Below are 22,617 nucleotides of genomic sequence, written 5' to 3'. Positions count from 1 at the left end.
AGCACGCCACCGCACTCCAGCCTGGGCAACAGAGCAAGATTCCGTCTCTAAATAAATAAATAAATAAATAAGAAAGAAAGGAAGAAATTTACAGCAAATAAATATGCCACTTAATATTTATTTAATCTAACAACAAAAAATAAGGACTTTTGTTTTATTTGTCTTTGCTTTGAGTTTTTTTCTTGTAACTCATTTTTATTGTGTTTTTAAAGTTATCACTCCACAACAAATTCGTAATTTCACGACAACAAAAAAAAGAAGAATCATAACTTAGATTGTTGGAAAAGCACTGCTTTAATTGGGTGATGTTTGGATGACACATTGTTTTTATGTTTGGGCAGATATGTCTACACTCTTTAATTTAGGCTATTAATTCAGTTCGGAGTGAAATAATGTTATATCATAAAAACAATTTAAAAAGGGAAAAGACATATGTATGATGTCTTCTTAACAATTTGTTTTCGGTCCACAGGGCAGGCACATCATGGACAAGTTTCATACATTTCTCCACCAGTTCACCTTGACTCTGAGCTAGAAAGACCCTCTGTTAAAGGTGAGTTTTTCTTTATATAAAGAAAAAGTAACTCTGCTCATTCTTTGATGAAAGCAATGATGGTTGCACATATATATTTTGTAATGCAGTGCCTGTTCAAAAAGCAGGGGTAAAATGAAGTATGTGAGTAATCTGGAGATAAAGCAAGTCTCATTTATAAATGAAAATGTGAAATATTTCTCTGAGAAATGTTTGTAAACCAAAATACAATGGCTTCAATAAATCAGTAGTTATAGTGATTCAACTAGTGGAGGACTAGTTGAATGCCAATTTAGATTTAGAAATTACCAGATAACCATAACTTTTTTACTGGGACCTTCTTTTTCTACTATCCTACTTTTTTTTACATTAAGATGTCTTAATCTAAATCATATTGACAGATTTTTTCCCCTGAAAAGTAATATTTTATTATTATTATTAATTCATTTTATATTAACATCATTTAGTTTTTAAAATATATGTTAATTATGTATTTTTAAATTGATGCCACCTGTTTCAGTTAAAGATTTTTGTAAATAGTCATACAAAATAAAAATTAAGGGTAACATTTACTGCCTCATAATCTAATTTCCAATTTAATCCTCCTGCTTTTAAATAAATATTTATCAATGATTTTCAAAATGTTTCTTGTTCTCACAGCTGGTATGTGGACATGCCTTTTAATTTTATAAATACCATATATTCCAAGGTTAACTTTTTGGTTTTAAGTAATGCAGTATATTTTCTTATATTTTCAACAGTATTAATTACTTAATAAATTAAAACTCATGAGGTCTGACGTTTCTGAACATGTTTTCTGTATGGGCTATTTCCTCTCCTGGAACTATCTTATCCCTTCTTGTCTGAAACCACCGTTTCAACGCCCTCCTCTATATTAGTTTCTCTATTAAGTTTTCCCTGACTGTGTGATAGGGTGGACCTATGTGCACGTGTCAGTTTTCCAAATGCCCCCTGTGCTTGCCTCAGTTATTACACACCTAAGACACTGGATTTTATTTTGTATCATCCATGTTCCTTTCCCTTATCCGTATGCTCTGTGAGGGCACAGAATGTCATATTTATTATTTTTCCCTGAGCCTTGGGGTCTGTGCTTGGCACATGATGGAAACTCATACAATGATTTCTAAGGTACTGACAGTGAAGGTGACAGCCTAGATCCTGAAGGATGCATCTGTGCTTTATTAGAGAAAAAGAGAGGAGAAATGATAAGCGAATCCCATGAAAAGGAAGAAGAATGAGATAAAACATAAATACGTGAAGGTATTTTTAAGGAATTGTGCTGGATGCACAGTAAAAGGGGAGCAGTTCTAGAGGAAAAGACTAGACAGATGTAACGAAGCAGATTGCGATGGATTCTGTATCCCATACCAAGGAGTTCGTGTTTTACCCTGGATAAAAATATGAAATATTTTAAATTATTTTTCCGCAGGTCAGTTGGGTGTTACATCATAACATTATCAGTTCGAGATATGAGAAACATATTTCTGGTGTTAGTGTAGGTAATGAGCTGATTGGAGAAGAGACTGGCAGAAGGAGGCTTTTCAGCAGTTCAGATAAAAGATGATGGGGAAATTAGGAGTGTGTCTTGGCAATGTGAGGATCTGATAAGTATTTTGAAGAGACATGACATTTCAATGAATAGATACAGGTAAACGGGCAGAAATGCCTCTGAGGTTTCTATATTGATTAACTGCTTGGATGCTACTATGGTTTGAATGTTTGTATCCCTGCCAAAATTCATATTGAAACTTAATCGTCAGTGCAACTGTATTAGTATTAAGAGGTTGACATTTAGGAGATGATTATGCCGTGAGGGCACTTCCTTAATGAATGGATTACTAACTTATAAAAGGGCTGGAGGAAACTAGGTAGGTCCTTTTTGCTCTTCCTCCTTTTGCAATATGAGGACACAGCAGGAGGCGCCATCTTGGAAACAGAGCAGCTCTCACCAGACACTGCATCTGCCAGCCCCTGACCATGGGCTTCTCAGCCTCCAGAACTGTGAGAAAATAAATTTCCATTCTTTACAAATTACCCCATCACAAGTATTTTGTTATAGCATCACAAACGGACTGAGATGGATGCTTATGACATAATTGTTCATCATGAGAAATAAATATGAATTATAAATCAATGCATTGCTTTAGACACATTAATCCATAGTAGAATATTCCTACTAAACTTGAAAGATAGAGTCCTACTAATGCGAATTGGTGGCTTCAGTAGAATTCAGTTCCTCATACATGATCCCAATATGATTTGAAAAAGAGTACTACTTTAGGGTCATGGATAAGACAGTATAATGATCTACTCCAAAACTTAGCCACTTAAAACAAGAAATATTTATTATAGTTTTGAGAGTTAGTTGATGTCCACTGACTTAGCTGGGGCTGAATGTTTTGTAGTTAACAGACTGGTTGGTTTTGCAGAGGAGGGGACTTACTCACGTTTTTTAAAATTAACTCATTTTAGCATTAACTCAAAAGTCCACAGTCCAAACTCATCTGAGACAAGGCAAGTCCCTTCTGCCTATGAGCCTGTAAAATCAAAAGCAAGTTAGTTACTTACTAGATATAATGGGGGTAGAGGTATTAGATAAGTACAGCCATTCCAAATGGAAGAAATTGGCCAAAATGAAGGGGCTACAACCACCATGCAGGTCCAAAATTCAATCGGGTAGTCATTAAACCTCAAAGTTCCAAAATGATCTCCTTTGTCTCCATGTCTCACATCCAGGTCACACTGATGCAAGAGGTGGGTTCTCATGGTCTTGGGCAGCTCCACCCAAGTGACTTTGCAGGGCACAGCCCTTTATGAGCTGGCATTGAGCATCTGCAGCTTTCCCAGGTGCATGGTGCAAGCCATCAGTGCACCTACCATTCTGTGGTCTGGAGGACAACACTGTGGAGTTGTAATACAAACAGGGCTGAAGGGGGATGGTGCTAAAATATTCGTAAGAAATCTGGCCCCATACTTCAGTCACCTCCCACTAGGACCCACCTCCAACATTAGGGATTACAATTTGACAGGAGATTTGGGCAAGGACACAGATCCCAACCATATCAACCATAATCCAACAGTCATTTCTGCTTGATACCTACCTCAAATTGTGCTTTCTACCTTAAAATGTTGTCCTGATAGATTCTACTTCTTATTCAATTTAGGAGGAATGATATAAATTCCTCTGCATGCACAGATCAGAGACTCTCCTAAATTGTTCTGTGATTAATTGTTCAATCCAGTTGCAGTTATAATCACTAGCTCATGTGACCCTGCCCTGCAATTTTCAAAATAAAAATAAAATTAATTAGACAAATAAGGAGATTTGTACAAATTACCAAAATAACAATGCAAAAACTCTTATTCATTTTTCTTAAGACAATCTTATAATTAAAGACAAATATTGGAAATGGAATAGAGTTGGTATAATAATATCATTAGCTTGGAACTATAAAATATTTCCTTTCAACTATAACCCCTCATCTTTATTTATAATTTAAAAATATACTGTACACTATTGTTGATATGTATATGCATTCAAATTATACATGCAAAATATACATACATCTCCATATCTATCTGCTCATCTGTTGACAAGGGACATGGGACAGAGAGGAGGAGGAGAGCAAGTTTCTCTTGTATGTTATGGATTTTTATTTGAATGTATAAAATATGACAAATTAGATTCTTTAAATAATTGAAATTCTATCTTCAGTAATTTTTTTTGCAAGATTATATAGCAATATCCTTTGAATTGCCTGTAAACTAACACTAGCTAACCATCTTACCTTTTCTTTTTCTATTTTACTACGGTAATTTCATACGTATTGAAAATATGAGCAACATCTCTAGGTATTCCCCTTACTCCATTCACCCATGACTCTCTATATCTCTTTCTTTCTCTTCCTGAAGCAATTTCACCGGTCTACATATGTGTTAATGTTTTAGGAATTATTGCTTTATATATTAACTCCTTTTATAGTTTATGGACTTGACTATATTCCTATAGGCAAATCATACTTAATTTTCTGTTACTCATTGGTCTAGCAATATGAACAAAAACATTTAAAATATATTAACATAGTTATAAATATTAGCAGAGGAAACTCAATCTAACAACATGAACTCAATCTAAAAATAACACAGAAGACTGCTTCAGATACTTTGCCATTTTATTCTTTTGTCACATGAAATATCTTGGATTGACACTTACTTTTTATAATAGTGATTGTGCTTTGAGTGTTTCAGACAATAAGGTAATTATTGGTAACTTTGAAGTTGTGTTTTCAAACTCTATTTTGAAAATTATATATATACATATATATAATACAGAAGGGGGTTGGAATGTAAAATCACATTCCAACCCCCTTCTGCTCCCTCACCTGTGAATCATTTTAGTTTTAATCCATGGGTCACCATTCTACCTCCTTTCAAGTCCCTTGATTTATTCCACTTTCACTCTCATATTTTTAGGGAAAAAGTATTTTGTGTTATTGTTCCATTTGTTTACCATAGTCACAGTGTGTTTCTTTTCTGATAGTGTTCATTTGAATTATGTTCAACCTGCTCTTAGTAATCAAAAGGAAAATACAGTAACAAGTTACAAAATACCTTTGAATAAAATGTTGTACTCTCTGCAGTTGCAAAGTAGCCACTGAATTTATATACTAATGAACAAATTTGAAAGATTCTGTTCTTTAAATCTAATGTGATCATACATGGCATTTGGTCCCATAATTTATGGCTGTGATGGCTTTACGTGCATTCTTCAGTTACAGATTTTATTACTGAATAGGGGTGTAAATTTCAATAGTTTACTAGTGCATTAAAGTCACAATACATTACAAGGTAATTAACCAGAGCTGCCACTATAAATAGAAAAGTAGTCACAGCCTTCACCATAAACTACTTAATAAAAATAAGGTTCTGAATCAGCATTCAGCATTATAGTAATTCTTCTTGCCATACGTCTCATTAATCAGGACTTTTTAAAAAAGCTTCATCTCAAAGCTCTATTATTTTTAAAACTTTCATTATTAAAACAAGTTTGTTATAATTTTGTGGTTAATTTAATGGGATTGATTATATATTCCTGTACGCAAGTAAGCTCTACATGCTTTTGAGGCATATTTCCCACTTTTACTAAAGTGGAAATGAAAGAAATACTACTTTGGTGATTTTATGGCAGATTTGTAAATAAGTACATAAGAGTTCTTAGCAGGACTCATTAAAAGTTAGAGTTCTGAAGGTCATATGTCCCCACCAACTCTCCTTTCTCCCAACTGTTATTTTGCCTCCTGACTACTCATATGCAAAATGCCCTACCCCAGAATCATGTCTTAATATATTACAGAGTCACTCAGTGAAGATGGTTGGGTGGGAATTTGTGTTAAAGGTAAATCAGAATCCTAAGCAGAGGCATATATTATTTGAGGTTTACATATACCAGTTGGGACACATCCTTCAGTTGAGACTTTGTTGTTTTTATTTTGTGTTTTTCTGTTTCATTGTTTTCCTGTATAGTTTGGTGACAGCCTTAGAAATCCACTATAAGATCCATTATAGAAATTATTCACAGCATCACTAACAATTGAAGTTAGACAAATTCCTGTCAATTACCAAAAAAAAAAGACATTAAATTCTAAAAAATGCCCTCCTAACGTCATACTAATGATGATATTTTGAATATTTTGCTATATTAAAAAACTGACAATTATTGAATATATTCCACCTTCCAATATAGTGAACTACTTTTATTTATTTATTTATTTATTGAGACAGAGTTTTGCTCTTGTTGCCCAGGCTGGAGTGCAATGGCTTGATCTTGGCTCACCATAACCTCCGCCTCCTGGGTTCAAGCGATTCTCCTGCCTCAGCCTCCCGAGTAGCTGGGGTTACAGGCATGCGCCACCATGCCTAGCTAATTACTACTTTTTATAAATCTAGTGAATTTTGTAGAGTTTTTCTATAGGTAGTGTCTTAATAAGAAGTCTAATATGGGATACTAATTTATATATTTGCTAACTGTTGACAGTTATGATGTATACTCTGAGACAAAGCTAATTTTTCACATTTAAAAAATTACAATTATTTTTACCTTTTTTCCCTCAAATAAACCAAGTAATATAAATATGGTTCAACTGACACATAATCAATGAACCAGAGTAATGCCGGGCATTAAGTTTCATGTGCAAATTGAATTATATTCGGCAAATCCACTTACTGAAAATATTTTTTAAAGTTCAAAATAAGCAGATGGTTCTGCCTAGTGCATCTGTATTAGAAATAGGCTATAGCCAAAGATTTACTATTACAAATTGGAGACATTAACACATGCTATTATCTAGTGAAGTATAAAAACAGTTGAAATTAACTAAAATAAAATAAGAATGTCACATGTAGCATTCTCCTTGAAGAGTCTGCAAGCCTGTTCTCTAATATTCTGTGATGATGCTTTTCTAACTTATCTGATTAGCAGACATTACAGGGGGAGGGAACATAAATTCCCTAGTTTTACCTACTCTTATCCCAATAGAGTAAAAATGAAACTTGCATATAACAGAGTTCTTTGATTGCATTAAATTAAAACTCTTTTCCTATGTTCCTACGCTTGTAAAGCCAAACATTTTTATTGTTATTTAGAATACACTGTGAACACCTAGAAGATACAAGCAGAGAGTATAGCTTGTTAATATTAACAGTAAAGACAATTCCCATTTATTATGTACCTTGTATCAAACACAGAAAAAAATATTTCATACACATTGTCTCAATTAGTCTCACAAGGATACTATTACTTTTTTTCAGACTTAATGATCATGATTATCATATCTCTAGGTTTCTGCCTGATACCATAATACTCTATAATACTAATAGAATGTGTTGACTTTAATTAAAATTATATTCTAAACTTAATGCTAAAATGTATTTGTTATTCAGTATTGTCAGGAATAAGTATGAGGGTTTTGTAAACCTGTGACATACTTTCCAATTATAGGTTTTTGTTTAAAAGCTAACATTTATAATTTGAAATAATTTAGCATGCTCTTTCTGCCCCTTGTGGTCTATAATTCATATACTGAGAATAATTATCCCAGAGAGTAGAATGATCTGGTAGTTTTTCATATTTGGTTGTTTCATATTTGGTTTGTTTTCATATTTGGTTGTCATATTTGGTTTGTTTGTTTGTCCTGGTGGTCTCTAAAGGAGCCGATTGAGAAGGGAAAAAGAATTTGTTCAAATTCTCTTTCCATGCTGGCTGATGGAATGGTATTCTTAGTATTCAAAGGGCGTTAAATAAAGGCTTGGTACTGTCATGCTCTAAACATTCTTCTTCAGGTTTGATGTGACTGGTTGCAGATCCAGTGATAATGATGCTCACATTGAATACAGTGACTCCCCGATGGTGATTGTCCCCTTGAGCACTGTTCCAGAGAAGAGAAAGTCACCGGGATTAGTATGTCTCTAAGTAGCTATGATCAGGCTCAGTTCCCCCAACTTCACCTCTTCCCAACTCCCATGCGGAGCTTCCTGTGTTCTCTCTCCTGAGGTTATTCACTGGCCCAGCTTCCCTAAGATTGCTACTATAGGTTCCAGGGCTTATTTCTCATTGTCTTACTTTGTTTTTAGTCTCTTTCAGAAAAGTGGTGGTATAGCTGTGTTTTATTGTTCTGAAAAAAAATATGTGTAATGTCTAAATATCACAAGTTTTGACTGAGGTATTGCTAGTCAGTAATGACAATAATAATAGCTAACATTTACTATGCAAATTAACTGTGAAATCATGTGTTCGATCTAATATAATTCATATGACTCCCTCTCTTATAATTCCTTCCCGAAGAGAGCTAATCATGCTATTCTTTGGGATTTTCCATCGATATCACCTTTTTGAGTGGTATGAACATTTATTTGTTCCCAGCTCTATTCTAAGCACTTGACATGGATTATTATTTCATTAATCTTCCAAATATCATGAAATAGATAGACAATTATTATTGTCTTTTTGTGAATGAGAAAACTGAGACATAGAGAAGTTGTTTAACTTTATAAAGGCAAGACAGATAATAGTAAGCCCTGAAGCCAGGATTCAAACCTAGGTATTAAAAAAAGTCTGCTATGGCAGTTTTTCATGTGTGTGAAAGGAACTCAGACTTAGTGCCCAGTCCTATACACTGTACTAAGTAATGCATAGGCTGGGCACGGTGGCTAACGCCTGTAATCCCAGCACTTTGAGAGGACAAGGGAGGTGGTTCACGAGGTCAGGAGATCAAGACCGTCCTGGCTAACATGGTGAAACCCTGTCTCTACTAAAAATACAAAAAATTAGCTGGGCATGGTAGCACGCACCTGTAGTCCCAGCTACTTGGGGAGGCTGAGGCAGGAGAATCGCTTGAACCTGGGAGGCGGAGGTTGCAGTGAGCCGAGATCGTACCACTGCACTCCAGTCTGGGCAACAGAGCGAGGATCCATCTCAAAAAAAAAGTAATCCTTAATGAAACATTATCAGCAAGGAATGGGAGGATCTGACTATCCACAGTACAGTATTTTTAAGAAAATCTTTCATCATCTTATTTATTTATCTTAAGAAAACGATATGACACAAGTAGTTTGAAGACATATCTACTATTTACTCACCAAGTGACAAATAATTTTTTGTGTGCTTGTTGCTTTCTTTAAAACATCTTTGTTCCAGTGCCACCCTTTACCTTTTACTATTTTCATAAACATGTAGTGCTTCTCTCAGAAAACGTATCTAAAATCATACTGCAAAAAGAGGTCAGGCATTCTAATGATGTATTACAAATTGTATACAAGTTAATGTACTAAATCTTGTAAAATATTAAAATGTAATCTTTGATAATATATCCTATTTTTTAATTTTTTCAATATTCTCTTCCCCCAAATGGTTAATGTTTATGTAATCACCAGAAAATAGTTTTATACCCGTATAGTAAAAATTAATTGCCTTACTGCCTGGAGCAGACAGCTGGCTGGTAGTTGTGTTGGCTGTTACCACCAAAGCCTGAGGGGGTGAAGTAGGAGGTCTGCCTTGACCTCCAAATGTAACAGTCTCCTCAATCCCACCTGCTGCATATCCACAGCTGCAAGGTTCCAAATTATTTGGCATACTCAACATAACACATGCACACATGCACACACACACATGCCACTCAGGAGAATCTTCTTGAATATAACAATTCCTACTTGACAATAGATGTAGAAGATATGTATGATAAAAATTATATTCGGTAATCCTTGCATTTTAAATTTTACTCTCAGAGTAAATTGCCTGAAGTTAAACATCTTCTTTTTTGAGATCTTTTAGTAGGGCTTGGAATTGTTATACATATACAACATCAGCCTATATAGTACCACTTGGAGAATGAGAATCTTTTCTTCTTAGCTGCTAAAAGGCATATGCTTCTTAGCACTGACGCTGAGAAGCACTTGGCTCTCTCAATGCCAAGAAGCACTTTTCTCTTTGCTAGTGATAGCTCTGGGTTCAGCAATTATTTCCTTTTTTTTAAGAGTGCAGAAAAAAACAATATCCCTCGCTGTTAAATGTGGCATCAGAATATCCTAAGTGAAGTCAAATATAAGTACACAGCATGAATACCAATGCCTGCATTTAATCCTGATATCCCACTTTGCTAAGTATATGGCCATGGACAAAACCATTGACACAGTGCCTCAGATTTTCCAACAAATCCCCTTCCCAAGGTTAAGTATCAAAAATTGAGTATGATATTGTATGTGAAAATGCTTTATAACCTAAAGAATGCTATACAAATATTGGTTAATTTAATTTAGCAGCAATACTCTATTGCTCCAGTCAAAAACTTAGTATATCTCACATATAGTAAGATCAAATAAAAAACTTCTCAACGGAGTTTTCAATGTTTTTATCCTTCTTAAATCCTATTGGTTTATGATACAGTTTTAATTTTATTTTATTTTTTTTGAGATGGAGTCTTGCTCTGTCTCCCAGGCTGGAGTGCAGTGGCGCAATCTTGGCTCACTGCAAGCTCCGCCTCCCGGGTTCACGCCATTCTCCTGCCTCAGCCTCTCCGAGTAGCTGGGACTACAGGCGCCCGCCACCACACCCGGCTAATTTTTTTGTATTTTTAGTAGAGACGGGGTTTCACCGTGGTCTCGATCTCCTGACCTCGTGATCCGCCCGCCTCGGCCTCCCAAAGTGCTGGGATTACAAGCGTGAGCCACCGCGCCCGGCCCAGTTTTAATTTTATATAAAAACATATTTTAGTTGTGAATGGCTATGTACTAAAAATCTCAAATATATGTAAAATAATTTATTACAGTCTTATGTAAAACTACACATGAGTTTTTCTCTGTGTTCTTCCTAAGGGCTCCAACTGTCCTTCAGTATTCAACAAATTTTTTTATGCAGTTACATCTTATGCATGGGTTAAATTCTGAAATTATAGGGTAAAGCTAAAAAAAAAAGATCTTGAAAATTTTCTTAAATTATTCATGATATGTGGTCCAATAGTGAGTGATTTCTTAATATTAGAAAATTTTAAAAGTCATAAAATTGCTCCGGGGTGTCTGGATACCTATGTGATGAGGCGTGTAGGGAGATACAGACAGCACTGAAGGAACCTGATCACTGTTCCTCAGTCCTTCTGGGCTGTGTGCTCACTGAGTAAAATGGCAAATAGAATCTTTTCTCAAACTCTTTTTAAATGCATACAGTAGAATTTAAGTCAAATTAATTTTTGATGTGACTGTACAATAGTGAATGCCTAGGAGAGAAAAGATTTTTGCCCTCATGGACTTTACCTTGTAGTGGGAGATTTGAACAATAGAAAAATTATTGATTAAACAGTCAAGATTATAAATAGATTATTATTATAGCCAGAAAAGACATATAAGATGGTTAGTCAGAGGAAGCCACCTTAGGGAGGTGACCATTGAGCTGAAGCATGAAGAATGAAAGTGAGTTGGCCATTATTACAGTTGAATAGTGTGTTCAAAGGCCCTGAAGTAGGAAATTTATAGTATGTTAACTAATTTACTCACTAAGCAAAGACTAATTAAGGCCTCCTATTTGCCAGGCATTTGTGATTGAGCAGTTTACAAATCTGTCAAGATTTCTATTCTCATGGAGTACACATTCTAGACAAAGGAAAGTATAAATAAACAAAAAAGTAAACAAATAAATGGATAAGCTAATTTCTAGAATATAATAAGAGGAGAGAGTAGGGATACAGGCAGAGGATTTAGGTGGGACCTAAATCATACCACAATCATGCAGGTTCTTGTAAGACGTGAAGAAAGTTGTGGTCTTATTTTAAAAGCTGTGAATAGCTCTGAAAGATTTTTACAGAGAGTACTACATACTATGGTTTCAATTTTTAAAAGATGACTCTAGCTATAGGGTGGAGAATGACTTAGAGAGAGGTAAATCCAATCATATTGGTGTGGCCTTTCCTTAAAATTTTATTACAGGGTTGGGAGAGAGGGGAGGGATAGCATTAGGAGATATACCTAATGTAAATGATGAGTTAATGGGTGCAGCACACCAACATGGCACATGTATACATATGTAACAAGCCTGCACGTTGTGCACGTGTACCCTAGAACTTAAAGTATAATAAAAAAAAAAATTATTACCAAATTCCCTCCTGCCCCTTCTGTTCTCCGAAGATTCCGTTTCCTTCTTTCCTTTCCATTTCCCACACTAGTTATAGTCCTGTGGGCAAAGTGGGTTCACTTTTCTGATCAGATGGAGCAGAATAGTTTAGAAACAGGCAAATTCGAATTCCAGGACTAAATTCGGAGTCTCTAAGAGCAGCATCTCAAGGAACACATGCCTGGATTCCGATAAATACCCTGGGGTTAAAGCGTTAACTGCTAACGGATAACCAATGAAAAGACCGCATTTACTGTGCCCACACAATCAGATTCTCATGCTGAATATTGATTCTGTTAAATCACAAATAGTGTTAGACTCTTGACTGGTGATTGTGAATCTGTTAATCTATTGCCAAGGTTAGTCTGTATTGCTTCTAGTACTCAGTAGGGCTTCAGTGTGAACAATTGATGTGGGGCGAAGTGGGAAAAAAGACAATGACAAAAGAAATTATAACCTAGGTTATAATCGATCTTTGTATACTAAACCTAGCAATTCCAAATATCCTACAGATAGCGGGAAACCACAAGGGACTTCAAACATAGAAGGCATTAATGCAATTAGTTTGCATAGAAATATTGATTCCAGTGCTTAAGGTGGATTGAGAGCAAAGAGAGTTAGTAGGATATTTCATAAAATGCTCTTGAGAGTGCAAACTAAAAGACAGTAGCAATAGAAATAAAGACATGATGGATTCAGAGACTGCAATTAAAGCATAAATAGATCTCCTTGATTGTTTAGAATTGTTGGACATGTCAAGAGAGAAATTCCTTGATTTCTAATTTAGATTATTTGGGTGGATTCTGGAAGACAAGGGCAATTCATGTCCAGACTAAAGATCACCCATTGTTGATTCTTTGAAAGTACATGTAGCATGAAACATGATTGCAAAGTGGTTCCTTTCAGTCTGTAAAAGATGAAAAAAATAATTTTAGGAGTGTCTGAGACCTTTAGCCTTGTCTAAGTAATTGAATTGGCCCTTTGGTCACTAGGTGGTTAGTTATCTTGAGATGTAATTTATTTAGAAAAGTATGACTAGTGGATTTATGTGATACTGAGTCTGATAAAGATCTTTCCTGGAAGTTGAAAGGTATGCCTGCCAGAATTTATTTAGGTTTTAATAAGTGAATAAATGAAGCCAGGGCTATAGAGTGGGAACCACCTCTGGTCACCAAATGGTCCATGCCTTTTCTTTGTTTCACAAATTTGAACAATTGTAGTTCTTCATTTCAATGTGCGTGTTCATTTAAGAGGGAACCCTTAGGGCATACTTGTTTGTTTGTTAGATAAAACCATCCTCAGACACAACACAGAGCATACAGGCTGCAATGCAAGCACATAAAACCCGAAATACCAGATGGAAAATGTCTTAGCCTTGTAGTTCTGATTTGCTAAAGTAAAAAAAAAAAAAAAAAAAGCGCGGGGTGCGGGGGTGCTGGTGGATGTAGGGGCAAACATTTAAATTTTGCTTCTGTTGTTTTCCCCTGTTAATACAGAAATTTGATGTTGGTATCTTACAGAAAATGAGCTTTTAAAAGCAAATCTTCAGAGTTTAAAAATCATCCCATCCTCTTCGCAAAAATCTGCAGTATTATTTTTCTTTATAAAATCTACCCAGCTGAAATATTTTCTGATGAGTTTAAATGCATATGAACTAGTGCTCTAGAGAATGTCTTCATCGAGTACTTCGTTTTGTACTTTATTGAAATGTGTACTTTGAAAACATTAGTGAAATTTGCCATTTCCCACCTGGCATCCGCAACAGCTGGAGCCTGGCCCGTTTACGATGGCCTGCACTCACGCAGTACTCATCTAAAGCAAATGTCAGATGAAAAGCTATGTGCCTGCCCCTTCTTCTGTTAAACGCATCTAAGACAAAAGTAAGAGCATAATATTTTATTTAAGCTCAGCTATTTTTCTTTTTCTCCTCTTCCCTTACCATTTCTGTTGCTCTAAAACTATTACTCGTGGTCATGCTCTTAACTGAAATATTTATAGGGAAAAGATTTGTTTTAAATGAGCAGATGGGCCAGACTTAAGACAAGCTGCTATATTAATAAACATGTGTGGTGCTTTATCAGTAAAGGAGCCTATTTTGACATTTCTTCCGGATGATTTGTATAGCCTATCACTATCACACCTGGTGCAGGGACAATAAGTGGGCACTTAATAGTCAAGCAGTGTGTGAACACCTTCCATTATAACTTCATTATGTCAGATATAATCATCTATTACTCAATGTCAGGCACTTAATTTATGATCAGTTGCCCTATGGAATTAGTGACCAAACAAATGAATAGTCCATTCACGTCACTTTTGCTGTAAATGTATTTCTCCTAATACCAACCCCCTTTTTTTAAGGATGTGGACTTAATCTGATATCCTTTGGGATTTTAAAACATAAGATGTTTTGTTTTATATTTGTGAAATTTGAGAAGTGGGAAAATGTGAATAACATATGATGTAAAATTCCATACTCAATTATGTTAATGCCCATATCTGTTTAAAATAAGTACAATTCTTTAGTTTCCTTTACCAATGAATTTCAGTTTGATTTTGGTAAAGTGACAATGCTTTTTGGAAAAAAAATAAAACTTCTCCCTAGAGATCTGCTATACAATAATATGCATATAGTTAATACTATACTGTACACTTAAAATTAGTTGAGGGTAAATTTCATGTTATGTGTTTTTTACCACTTTTTTTTAAAAAAAGAACTTCTCCATTGGACAATATAAGCAGGGTGTAGTTAGTTAACTGTGGCACTATCAAAGCAATAGGTACAAAAGACACAGCGAAAACAGAAGCTTAGGTTTTTGAGAGAGGCGCCAGGAGGAATAAAGACAGCCAAGGAACTGGTACTTTGTAGGCTTTAATAATTAATGTTCCTGGCTGGACATGGTGGTTCATTCCTATAATCTCAGCACTTTGGGAGGCCATGGCAGGAGGATCTCTTGAGATCAGGAGTTTGAGATTGGCCAGGGCAACATAACAAGACTCCCATCTCTACAAAAAAAAAAAAAATTTTTTTTTTTTTTTTTTTTTTTTTTGAGACAGAGTCTACTCTGGCACCCAGGCTTGAGTGTGGTGGCACCATCATGGCTCACTGCAGACTTGACCTTCCAGGTTCAAGCAATCCTCCTACCTCCGCCTCCCAAGCTAGGACTACAAGCACACGTGCCATCATGCCCGGCTAATTTTTCTGTTTTTTTGTAGAGGCAGGGTTTTGCCATGTTGCCCAGGCTTCTACAAAAATTTCTTTAAAATTAGCCTAGCTATTCAGGAGGCTAAGGCAGAAGGATTGCTTGAGCTCAGGAAGGTGAGCTACAGTGAGCTAACTCCCCACCTCTACACTCCAGCCTGGGCAACAGAGTGAGATGAGACCTTGTCTCTAAACAAACAAACAAAACAAACAGACAAAAAAGAATTGATGTTCCCTGCTGGCATCTGCAGAACCTTTTTACCCTCTTCTTTGGACATAACAACATGCCATCGGAACTCCACCATGTCTATATTCAAGATCATTATTAGAGAAATCCTTAGACTCTCAATTGAAGTTATTATCTATGAAAAGATTCTTTCAGAGATGTCTAGCCTATTTCTAATGAGGACCTTAGAACTGGGGCAGTGATAAGACCAACTGTAGGAGGAAAGAAGTCTCAAAGCCTGTTTAAGAATCAATTAAACTATTCGACCAGCCAGATTAGTAAGAAACTGAATGCTACGGAATAGGAAAATATTAACAAACTGTTAATAGAGATGGATGGTATGAGAATGAATCTACAATAGACATATTAGAATTGTCTTAAGCTATTTGAAGGGCTAGAGATGCCAAAAAGGAGATCGTGTCTGTGTCATAATATTATTGACCTAGCTTTATGCCTCCTAGTTCTAGCTTTACTATTTTATTTTATTTTATTTTATTATTTTATTTTTTGAGGCAGTCTTGCTCTGTGCCCTGGCTGGAGTGCAGTGGCGCCATCTTGGTTCACTGCAACCTCTGCTTCCTGGGTTCAAGCGATCCTCGTGCCTCAGCCACCCAAGTAGCTGGGATTACAGGCACCCACCACCACACCCGGCTAATTTTTGTATTTCTAGTAGAGACAGGATTTCACCATGTTGGCCAGGCTGGTCTCAAATGCCTGACCTCAAGTGATCCACCCACCTCTGCCTCTCAAAGTGCCAGGATTACAGGCGTGAGCCACCACACCCGGACTAGCTTTGTCATTTTAAATAACAATTAAGAGAGGGAGAATTTTGATTCTGACAACTTTCATAGTTTCATTGTCATAACTGATGGCACTCTCACTGGAAACAAGGTGATAGAAAGTCATTAACTTCTCTGCCAGGCCTATAGGCTTAAAGAAACCGTGCATTTTGGAGATGTCTTCAATAGCTAAAAAATGTCATGAAGGTGAAGAAAGGAAAAGATGCTAAGTGGGGGATAACCAGGAGTGAAGCAGGAGAGATGGGGTAGGTATTCCTAACATTCTAAATTTAAAAGCCCTGGTACTGTGACAGAATGCAATTTCGATGTCTGGCCACACTGATGCATTTATAACTGGCATGAACTGCCTCTGAGATTTACTCCCAGTAGATGCTAGTGGTCATTAGATACATTAATCTCTAGACTACCCCTTTGACATAAATGGCTGGAAAGTTCATGAAGGTATCCAGGTTATGGGGGAAGATATTTTAACAGCCAACTCAAATAAAATTGTTAAGGTTTAGTAGGTGAAACCTCATGCTAAGGTGACCTAGCATGGCTCTGGCTGAGACTGTTTAGGGGGTGCAAGCTTCCCAAAAGAAATGATCAAGACTGCTGTCTTTTACGTATCTTAACCCTCAGGCAAGTATAACCAGAATGAAGGGGTAGCTGGCAGCAAGTCTCCACTGGCTGGCAAAAAAAAAATCTAAAGGCTGCAGATTAAGCTTTATATAGAAGAGCCCTGAGCCAGTTCAAGCCCTAGACACCTGAGTAGACCTCAGAGCCTGTTCTAAACCACCAGACGCATTTGGCAGTGTAGAGGCCAAGGGAAAGCATTCTTTCTGCCCTCTAATGTTCACTGAACATGAAATGACAAAAGAAGAAAAAGGCATAAAAGATTTATTTAATGCACATATGGACTTAGAAGCCATATACAATGTATGAGACTTGAAGAGGAGCCAAGCAGTTTAGGTTTAAATACTCTCTTCAGAGGAGAGAGATGTGTGGGCCTGGCAGGCAGACATTAATTTGTAAATGATTCTCTTAGGAAAAAGGGTGGGACCTACAGGTTAGGTCTTATTGTGCAGATAAAGTCTCTCAGGTAACCTCTTGGAGCTGTCCTCAGGACAACAGATGAAAGTTAATCTGTGTCAGTCTCTTTTCCAGTGTTTATTTTTCCTGGATATTTGTTGACATTCCTAGGGAGGGGAATCTTAATACAATTGCATTTCTTTTAGAAAGAAGCATTCTTAGTCAGAAAAGGAAATTCTGCAGAAATCCCTTCCAGTGCTTCCAGAAAGACCATCAGACCTGGTTCTGAGACATTTGAATTTTTAAAGCACTGAGCGTGCCAAAGCACCATATTGTGGGGAATTATTTTCCGTGCCCCAATAGCAGGGACCTCCAATAATCTACTGTTCTTTCCTCATCATCTTATATGTATTTTTCTAAAGCACCATATTGTGGGGAATTATTTTCCGTGCCCCAATAGCAGGGACCTCCAATAATCTACTGTTCTTTCCTCATCGTCTTATATGTATTTTTCTAAACAGCATATTGTGGGGAATTATTTTCCGTGCCCCAATAGCAGGGACCTCCAATAATCTACTGTTCTTTCCTCATTGTCTTATATGTATTTTTCTAAAGCACCATATTGTGGGGAATTACTTTCTGTGCCCCAATAGCAGGGACCTCCAATAATCTACTGTTCTTTCCTCATCATCTTATATGTATTTTTCTAAAGCACCGTATTGTGGGGAATTATTTTTGGTGCCCCAATAGCAGGGACCGCCAATAATCTGCTATTCTTTCCTCATCATCTTACATGTATTTTTCTCACAGCTTCACTGGATTGACTGTATCAGAAATCTAGCTTAAGCATCTGAAACCTTGTTGGAAAACCTGAATATATAATCAATCACTTGACTGGCCTAGAATCATTGTTTTTCGCTTTCTTCTCTCTCTCTCTCTTTTTTTTTTTTTTTTTAAGAGAAGGGTTCTATGTTTAAAAAAAAAAAAAAAAAGAGAGAGAAAGACAGCCTGGTCCCCCAGGTTGGAGTGCAGTGTTGTGATCATAGCTCACTGCACCCTTGAACTCCTGGGCTCAAGCAATCGTCTTACCTCAGCATCTCGAGTAGCTGGGACTACGGGCAGGTTTTTCTCTTCATTCTGACCATTGAGTTCATGTAGAGCCATGTATAGTTCCTGAAGTGCCTTCGTGCGAGATTTCGAGGATTTTCATGTGAAAATAAAACCATTAAGTAATAGTGCCATCTAGAAATTTAAAAAAAAGTGTTTATTTGTATTTTTATCTTCGAATTTATTCTATTTTTGCTGGTTATGCCAAGACTGAATTGCAAATTGAAGTATGTATCACACTTTATAGGTGGTAGAAAAAACACTGGCTGCACGGAAGTTTTATATAAAATAAGGAGCATAGTTCTTGCAAGGACACTTGGTTTATTTTGCATTAAAAAAAAGTGTAAAGGTGAACATGTAACCGCCCAATGCATTCACCTTGCCCGCTGCGGAGACATAGCAGATTTATCAAGACAGGGGAATTGAAATAGAGAAAGAGTAATTCACTGAGAGCCAGCTATGTGGGAGACTGGAGTTTTATTTCTCAAATCAGTCTCCCTGAGCATTCAGGGATCAGAGGTTTTAAGGACAACTTGGTGGGTAGGAGCCAGGAGTGCTGATTGGTCAGGTCAGAGATAAAATCATAGGGAGTCAAAGCTGTCTTCTTGGATTGAGTCAGTTCCTGGGTGGGGGCCACAAGATTAGATGATCAGTCTGGGTGGTGCCAGCTGATCCATCAAGTGCAGGATCTGCAAAATATCTCAAGTAGTGATTTTAGGAGCAGGTTAGGGAGGGTCAGAATCTTGTAGCCTCCAGCTGCATGACTCCTAAGCCATAATTTCTACTCTTGTGGCTAATTTGTTAGTCCTGCAAAGGCAAACTAGTCCCCAGGCAAGAAGGGGGTTTGTCTTGGGAAAGACTGTTATTGTCTTTGTTTTAGACTATAAACTAAGTTCCTCCCAGAGTTAGTTCAGCCTATGCCCAGGAGTGAACAAGAACAGCTTGGAGCATAGAAGCAAGATGGAGTTGATTAGGTCAGCTCCCTTTCACTGTCTCAGTCATAATTTTGCAAAGGCAGATTCTTTTTTTTCTTTTTTTAATTATACTTTAAGTTTTAGGGTACATGTGCACAATGCGCAGGTTTGTTACATACGTATACATGTGCCATGTTGGTGCGCTGCACCCATTAACTCATCATTTAACATTAGGTATATCTCCTAATGCTATCCCTCCCTCCTCCCCCCACCCCACAACAGGCCCTGGTGTGTGATGTTCCCCTTCCTGTGTCCATGGGTTCTCATTGTGCAATTCCCACCTATGAGTGAGAACATGCAGTGTTTGGTTTTTTGTCCTTGCGATCGTTTGCTGAGAATGATGGTTTCCAGCTTCATCCATGTCCCTACAAAGGACATGAACTCATCATTCTTTGTGGCTGCATAGTATTCCATGGTGTATATGTGCCACGTTTTCTTAATCCAGTCTATCATTGTTGGACATCTGGGTTGGTTCTAAGTCTTTGCTATTATGAATGGTGCCACAATAAACATACATGTGCATGTGTCTTTATAGCAGCATGCTTTATAATCCTTTGGGTATATACCCAGTAATGGGATGGCTGGGTCAAATGGTATTTCTAGTTCAAGATCCCTGAGGAGTCGAAAGGCAGTTTCAATCCCTCCCTTTGGGTTTTAAAAGTTGTTAATCTTAAGGTGTAGGCTATGGCGATGGGAAAAGGCCATCAAGGCCTCTGGCTTCTTCCTGCTGACAGGGGGCATAGTGAGAATGGGGGTTGACCCTAAGGTGAGAGGAGTGAAACCACTTTGTACCTGGCTGAGCAAACTCACATGAGCCAGGCTGGGGGTCCAAGGCTTGCATGACAAAGGCATTAGTACTTACATCCATAATTTTAGTACAGTACTGAAGTGAACAGCATACTATAGGGTAAATAATGAGTACTAGGATGAAGAGTGCAATTCCTAATTTTAAAGGTAAAACCCAAAGTCAATCAGCCCATTTTGTAATCAGCCCATTCCCCATGGGAGTGTCATTTCTCCGTAGGGGTGCAGATGTTTCCATATCTTCCGTGTGGCCAAGAGCATGATTCTCTGATCCAAGCATGCAAAGAGCTAAGTGTCTCTTCATAACTGACATTAGCCATTTCTTAAAGTGTATGTTTTTACCTAGTTATTATACACCAAGGGTAAAAGCTTTCCCATAATTCAAAGTAATTTTTGATAACCCCAAAACTTCAAACCATCAGATAACTCAAAGCAAAACAGAACAGAGTCTTAGATACTGGGAGGAATCTATCTGCTTTTAATTCCCAGGGTTTCATGAGGAAAACAGTTTTTTTTCCAAAACGAGTTCTGCGGCTCCTCGTCTGTTTTTCCCAAGAAGTCCCAGGCTACCACTACCAGAAGTTATCTTAGGACCTCTCATGTGTGCATTAAGAGTGGCAAGCCTGAAAAAAAAAAAAAAAAAGAAAAAAAGAAAAAAAAAAGGAGAAAAATGATTCAGCTGACTGAGAAGAAAAAAAAAACTTTTTCCGGAAAACAAGATCCAAGAAGAGAAAAACATAAAGGCCTTTTAAATATTCCTGTAACTTGTTTATCCAATTTTAATGAAGCTGATGTTTAACCATAGTGCCCCTAAAAAAAAAAATCCTTTTAAATCTTTTATTATCTGACTTTAGCCACAACAAGTAGCCAATACTTCTGGCTTTTGAGCTTTGCCAAAGGTAACCTCTCAGGTGCTTCAAAGACATAGTAAGGAGTTTCTTTTTTTTACAAGATTTGGAATCTCCCCATGGGTAGTTTAGAGAAAGGAAAATTCAAGACAGGAAACCAGAAGCTATCCATGGGGGGAAGAAACCTCAATAAATGGCAAAGTTATACAAATAGCAAACCAGAAACGAATCATTCCAGAAGCCGAGAATTGAACCTGGGCCACCATTGTCAAAAGATAAAGGCTTAGCTACTGAGCTACACAGCACTGGCCAGTTGCTACTGTTTTTCCCAGAAGGAGCCTAGAGAAGCCAATTTTTAGCTTGCAAAGGCTTTTAACTACTCAAGATAATTTTTAGGGGCAACCATGAAATGAACCTCAAAATTCCTGTCCTCCAGATGGCAGAAACCAAGAAAAAGTAGCCCGACATGGTCGCAAAGTTAAGCTCTTAAAGACAAAAAACAAGACAGCGAGATTTTATCCGGTATTGTTTTGTGTCCTTAAAAGCTTAACTTGGTTACCATTGAAGAATATCTCATCTAAAAATAATGACAAATTTTTGAGAATTCACACTTTCCAATTTTAGTCCTTTCTTATATTTCACAAAGATTAATCTCTTTAAAGTTTCTAAACTAGAAGAACTATTATATTAAAGCTGCAACATTCTATGATTTCTGAGAAAAACATTCTATAAGTAGGTTTCTCTTAAACTATGTAAATCTGTTATTGTCTGTACTATGGAATAATATTTGGGACAAAAATTATTAAAACATTGGAGTCATAAAAGTCATAGAAGCCAAGTGGAAACAATTTAAGTGTAGTGTTTCCTTTATAAAATCCACTGGATATTTTTTTTCTGTGATTTAGAGTAGATAATGTTAAATGGTTGATATGAAACTTTATAGTCCCATTTTCAATTTTACCCATGAAAGTTGAATATGTGATATTAGGACATTATGCATTTCTAAAACTATATGAATCTGAAGTACCTATAATTTCAAATCAAGAGACATGTAAAACCCAAATGTCTTCCTTATGCTAATATTTTTCCTTGAATAACAACGTTATTCATGCATACTTATGGTACCTATTAACATTTCATTTTAAAATGACTGTATTTGTCATGAAACAAATTTACTTCTGTTGAACGTTTTATATGTTCTTGATTAGGAAAAAAATTGATAAATGGTTTCCATTTATTCTGTCATGTAAAAATTTTGACTTTACAAACATGTAATTTAAAATGTGACTTTTACCTCACTGTAAGTGTAGTAGTAATACTGAATAATAGAAGAAAAATCGAAATCAAAGACTTAGGAAATATCATTAGAAATTGCAATACCAAATAAAATAAGGATAAGAAAGGTCACCATTGACTGAATGGCAATTCTAAACCTGATA

The 22,617-nt window shown here is 36.5% G+C and overlaps 1 protein-coding gene across 22 annotated transcripts in view; it reads left to right on the top strand.

The window, feature by feature from the left end:
* ADGRL3 (adhesion G protein-coupled receptor L3) overlaps positions 1 to 22,617 on the top strand; it is an 871,587-nt gene that overhangs the window by 607,498 nt on the left and 241,472 nt on the right. For all 22 annotated transcript variants that reach the window (XM_030818870.1, XM_030818875.1, XM_030818872.1 and 19 more), the window contains one exon: positions 473 to 553. In XM_030818870.1, coding sequence (XP_030674730.1) covers positions 473 to 553 — 81 coding nt within the window. The remainder of the gene's footprint in view (positions 1 to 472; positions 554 to 22,617) is intronic.

Source organism: Nomascus leucogenys, chromosome 9 (assembly GCF_006542625.1).
Source record: "Nomascus leucogenys isolate Asia chromosome 9, Asia_NLE_v1, whole genome shotgun sequence".
Classification (NCBI taxonomy): domain Eukaryota; kingdom Metazoa; phylum Chordata; class Mammalia; order Primates; family Hylobatidae; genus Nomascus; species Nomascus leucogenys.
Note: the sequence above shows the minus strand (reverse complement) of the source record. Positions and strands in the feature narration are given on the sequence as shown.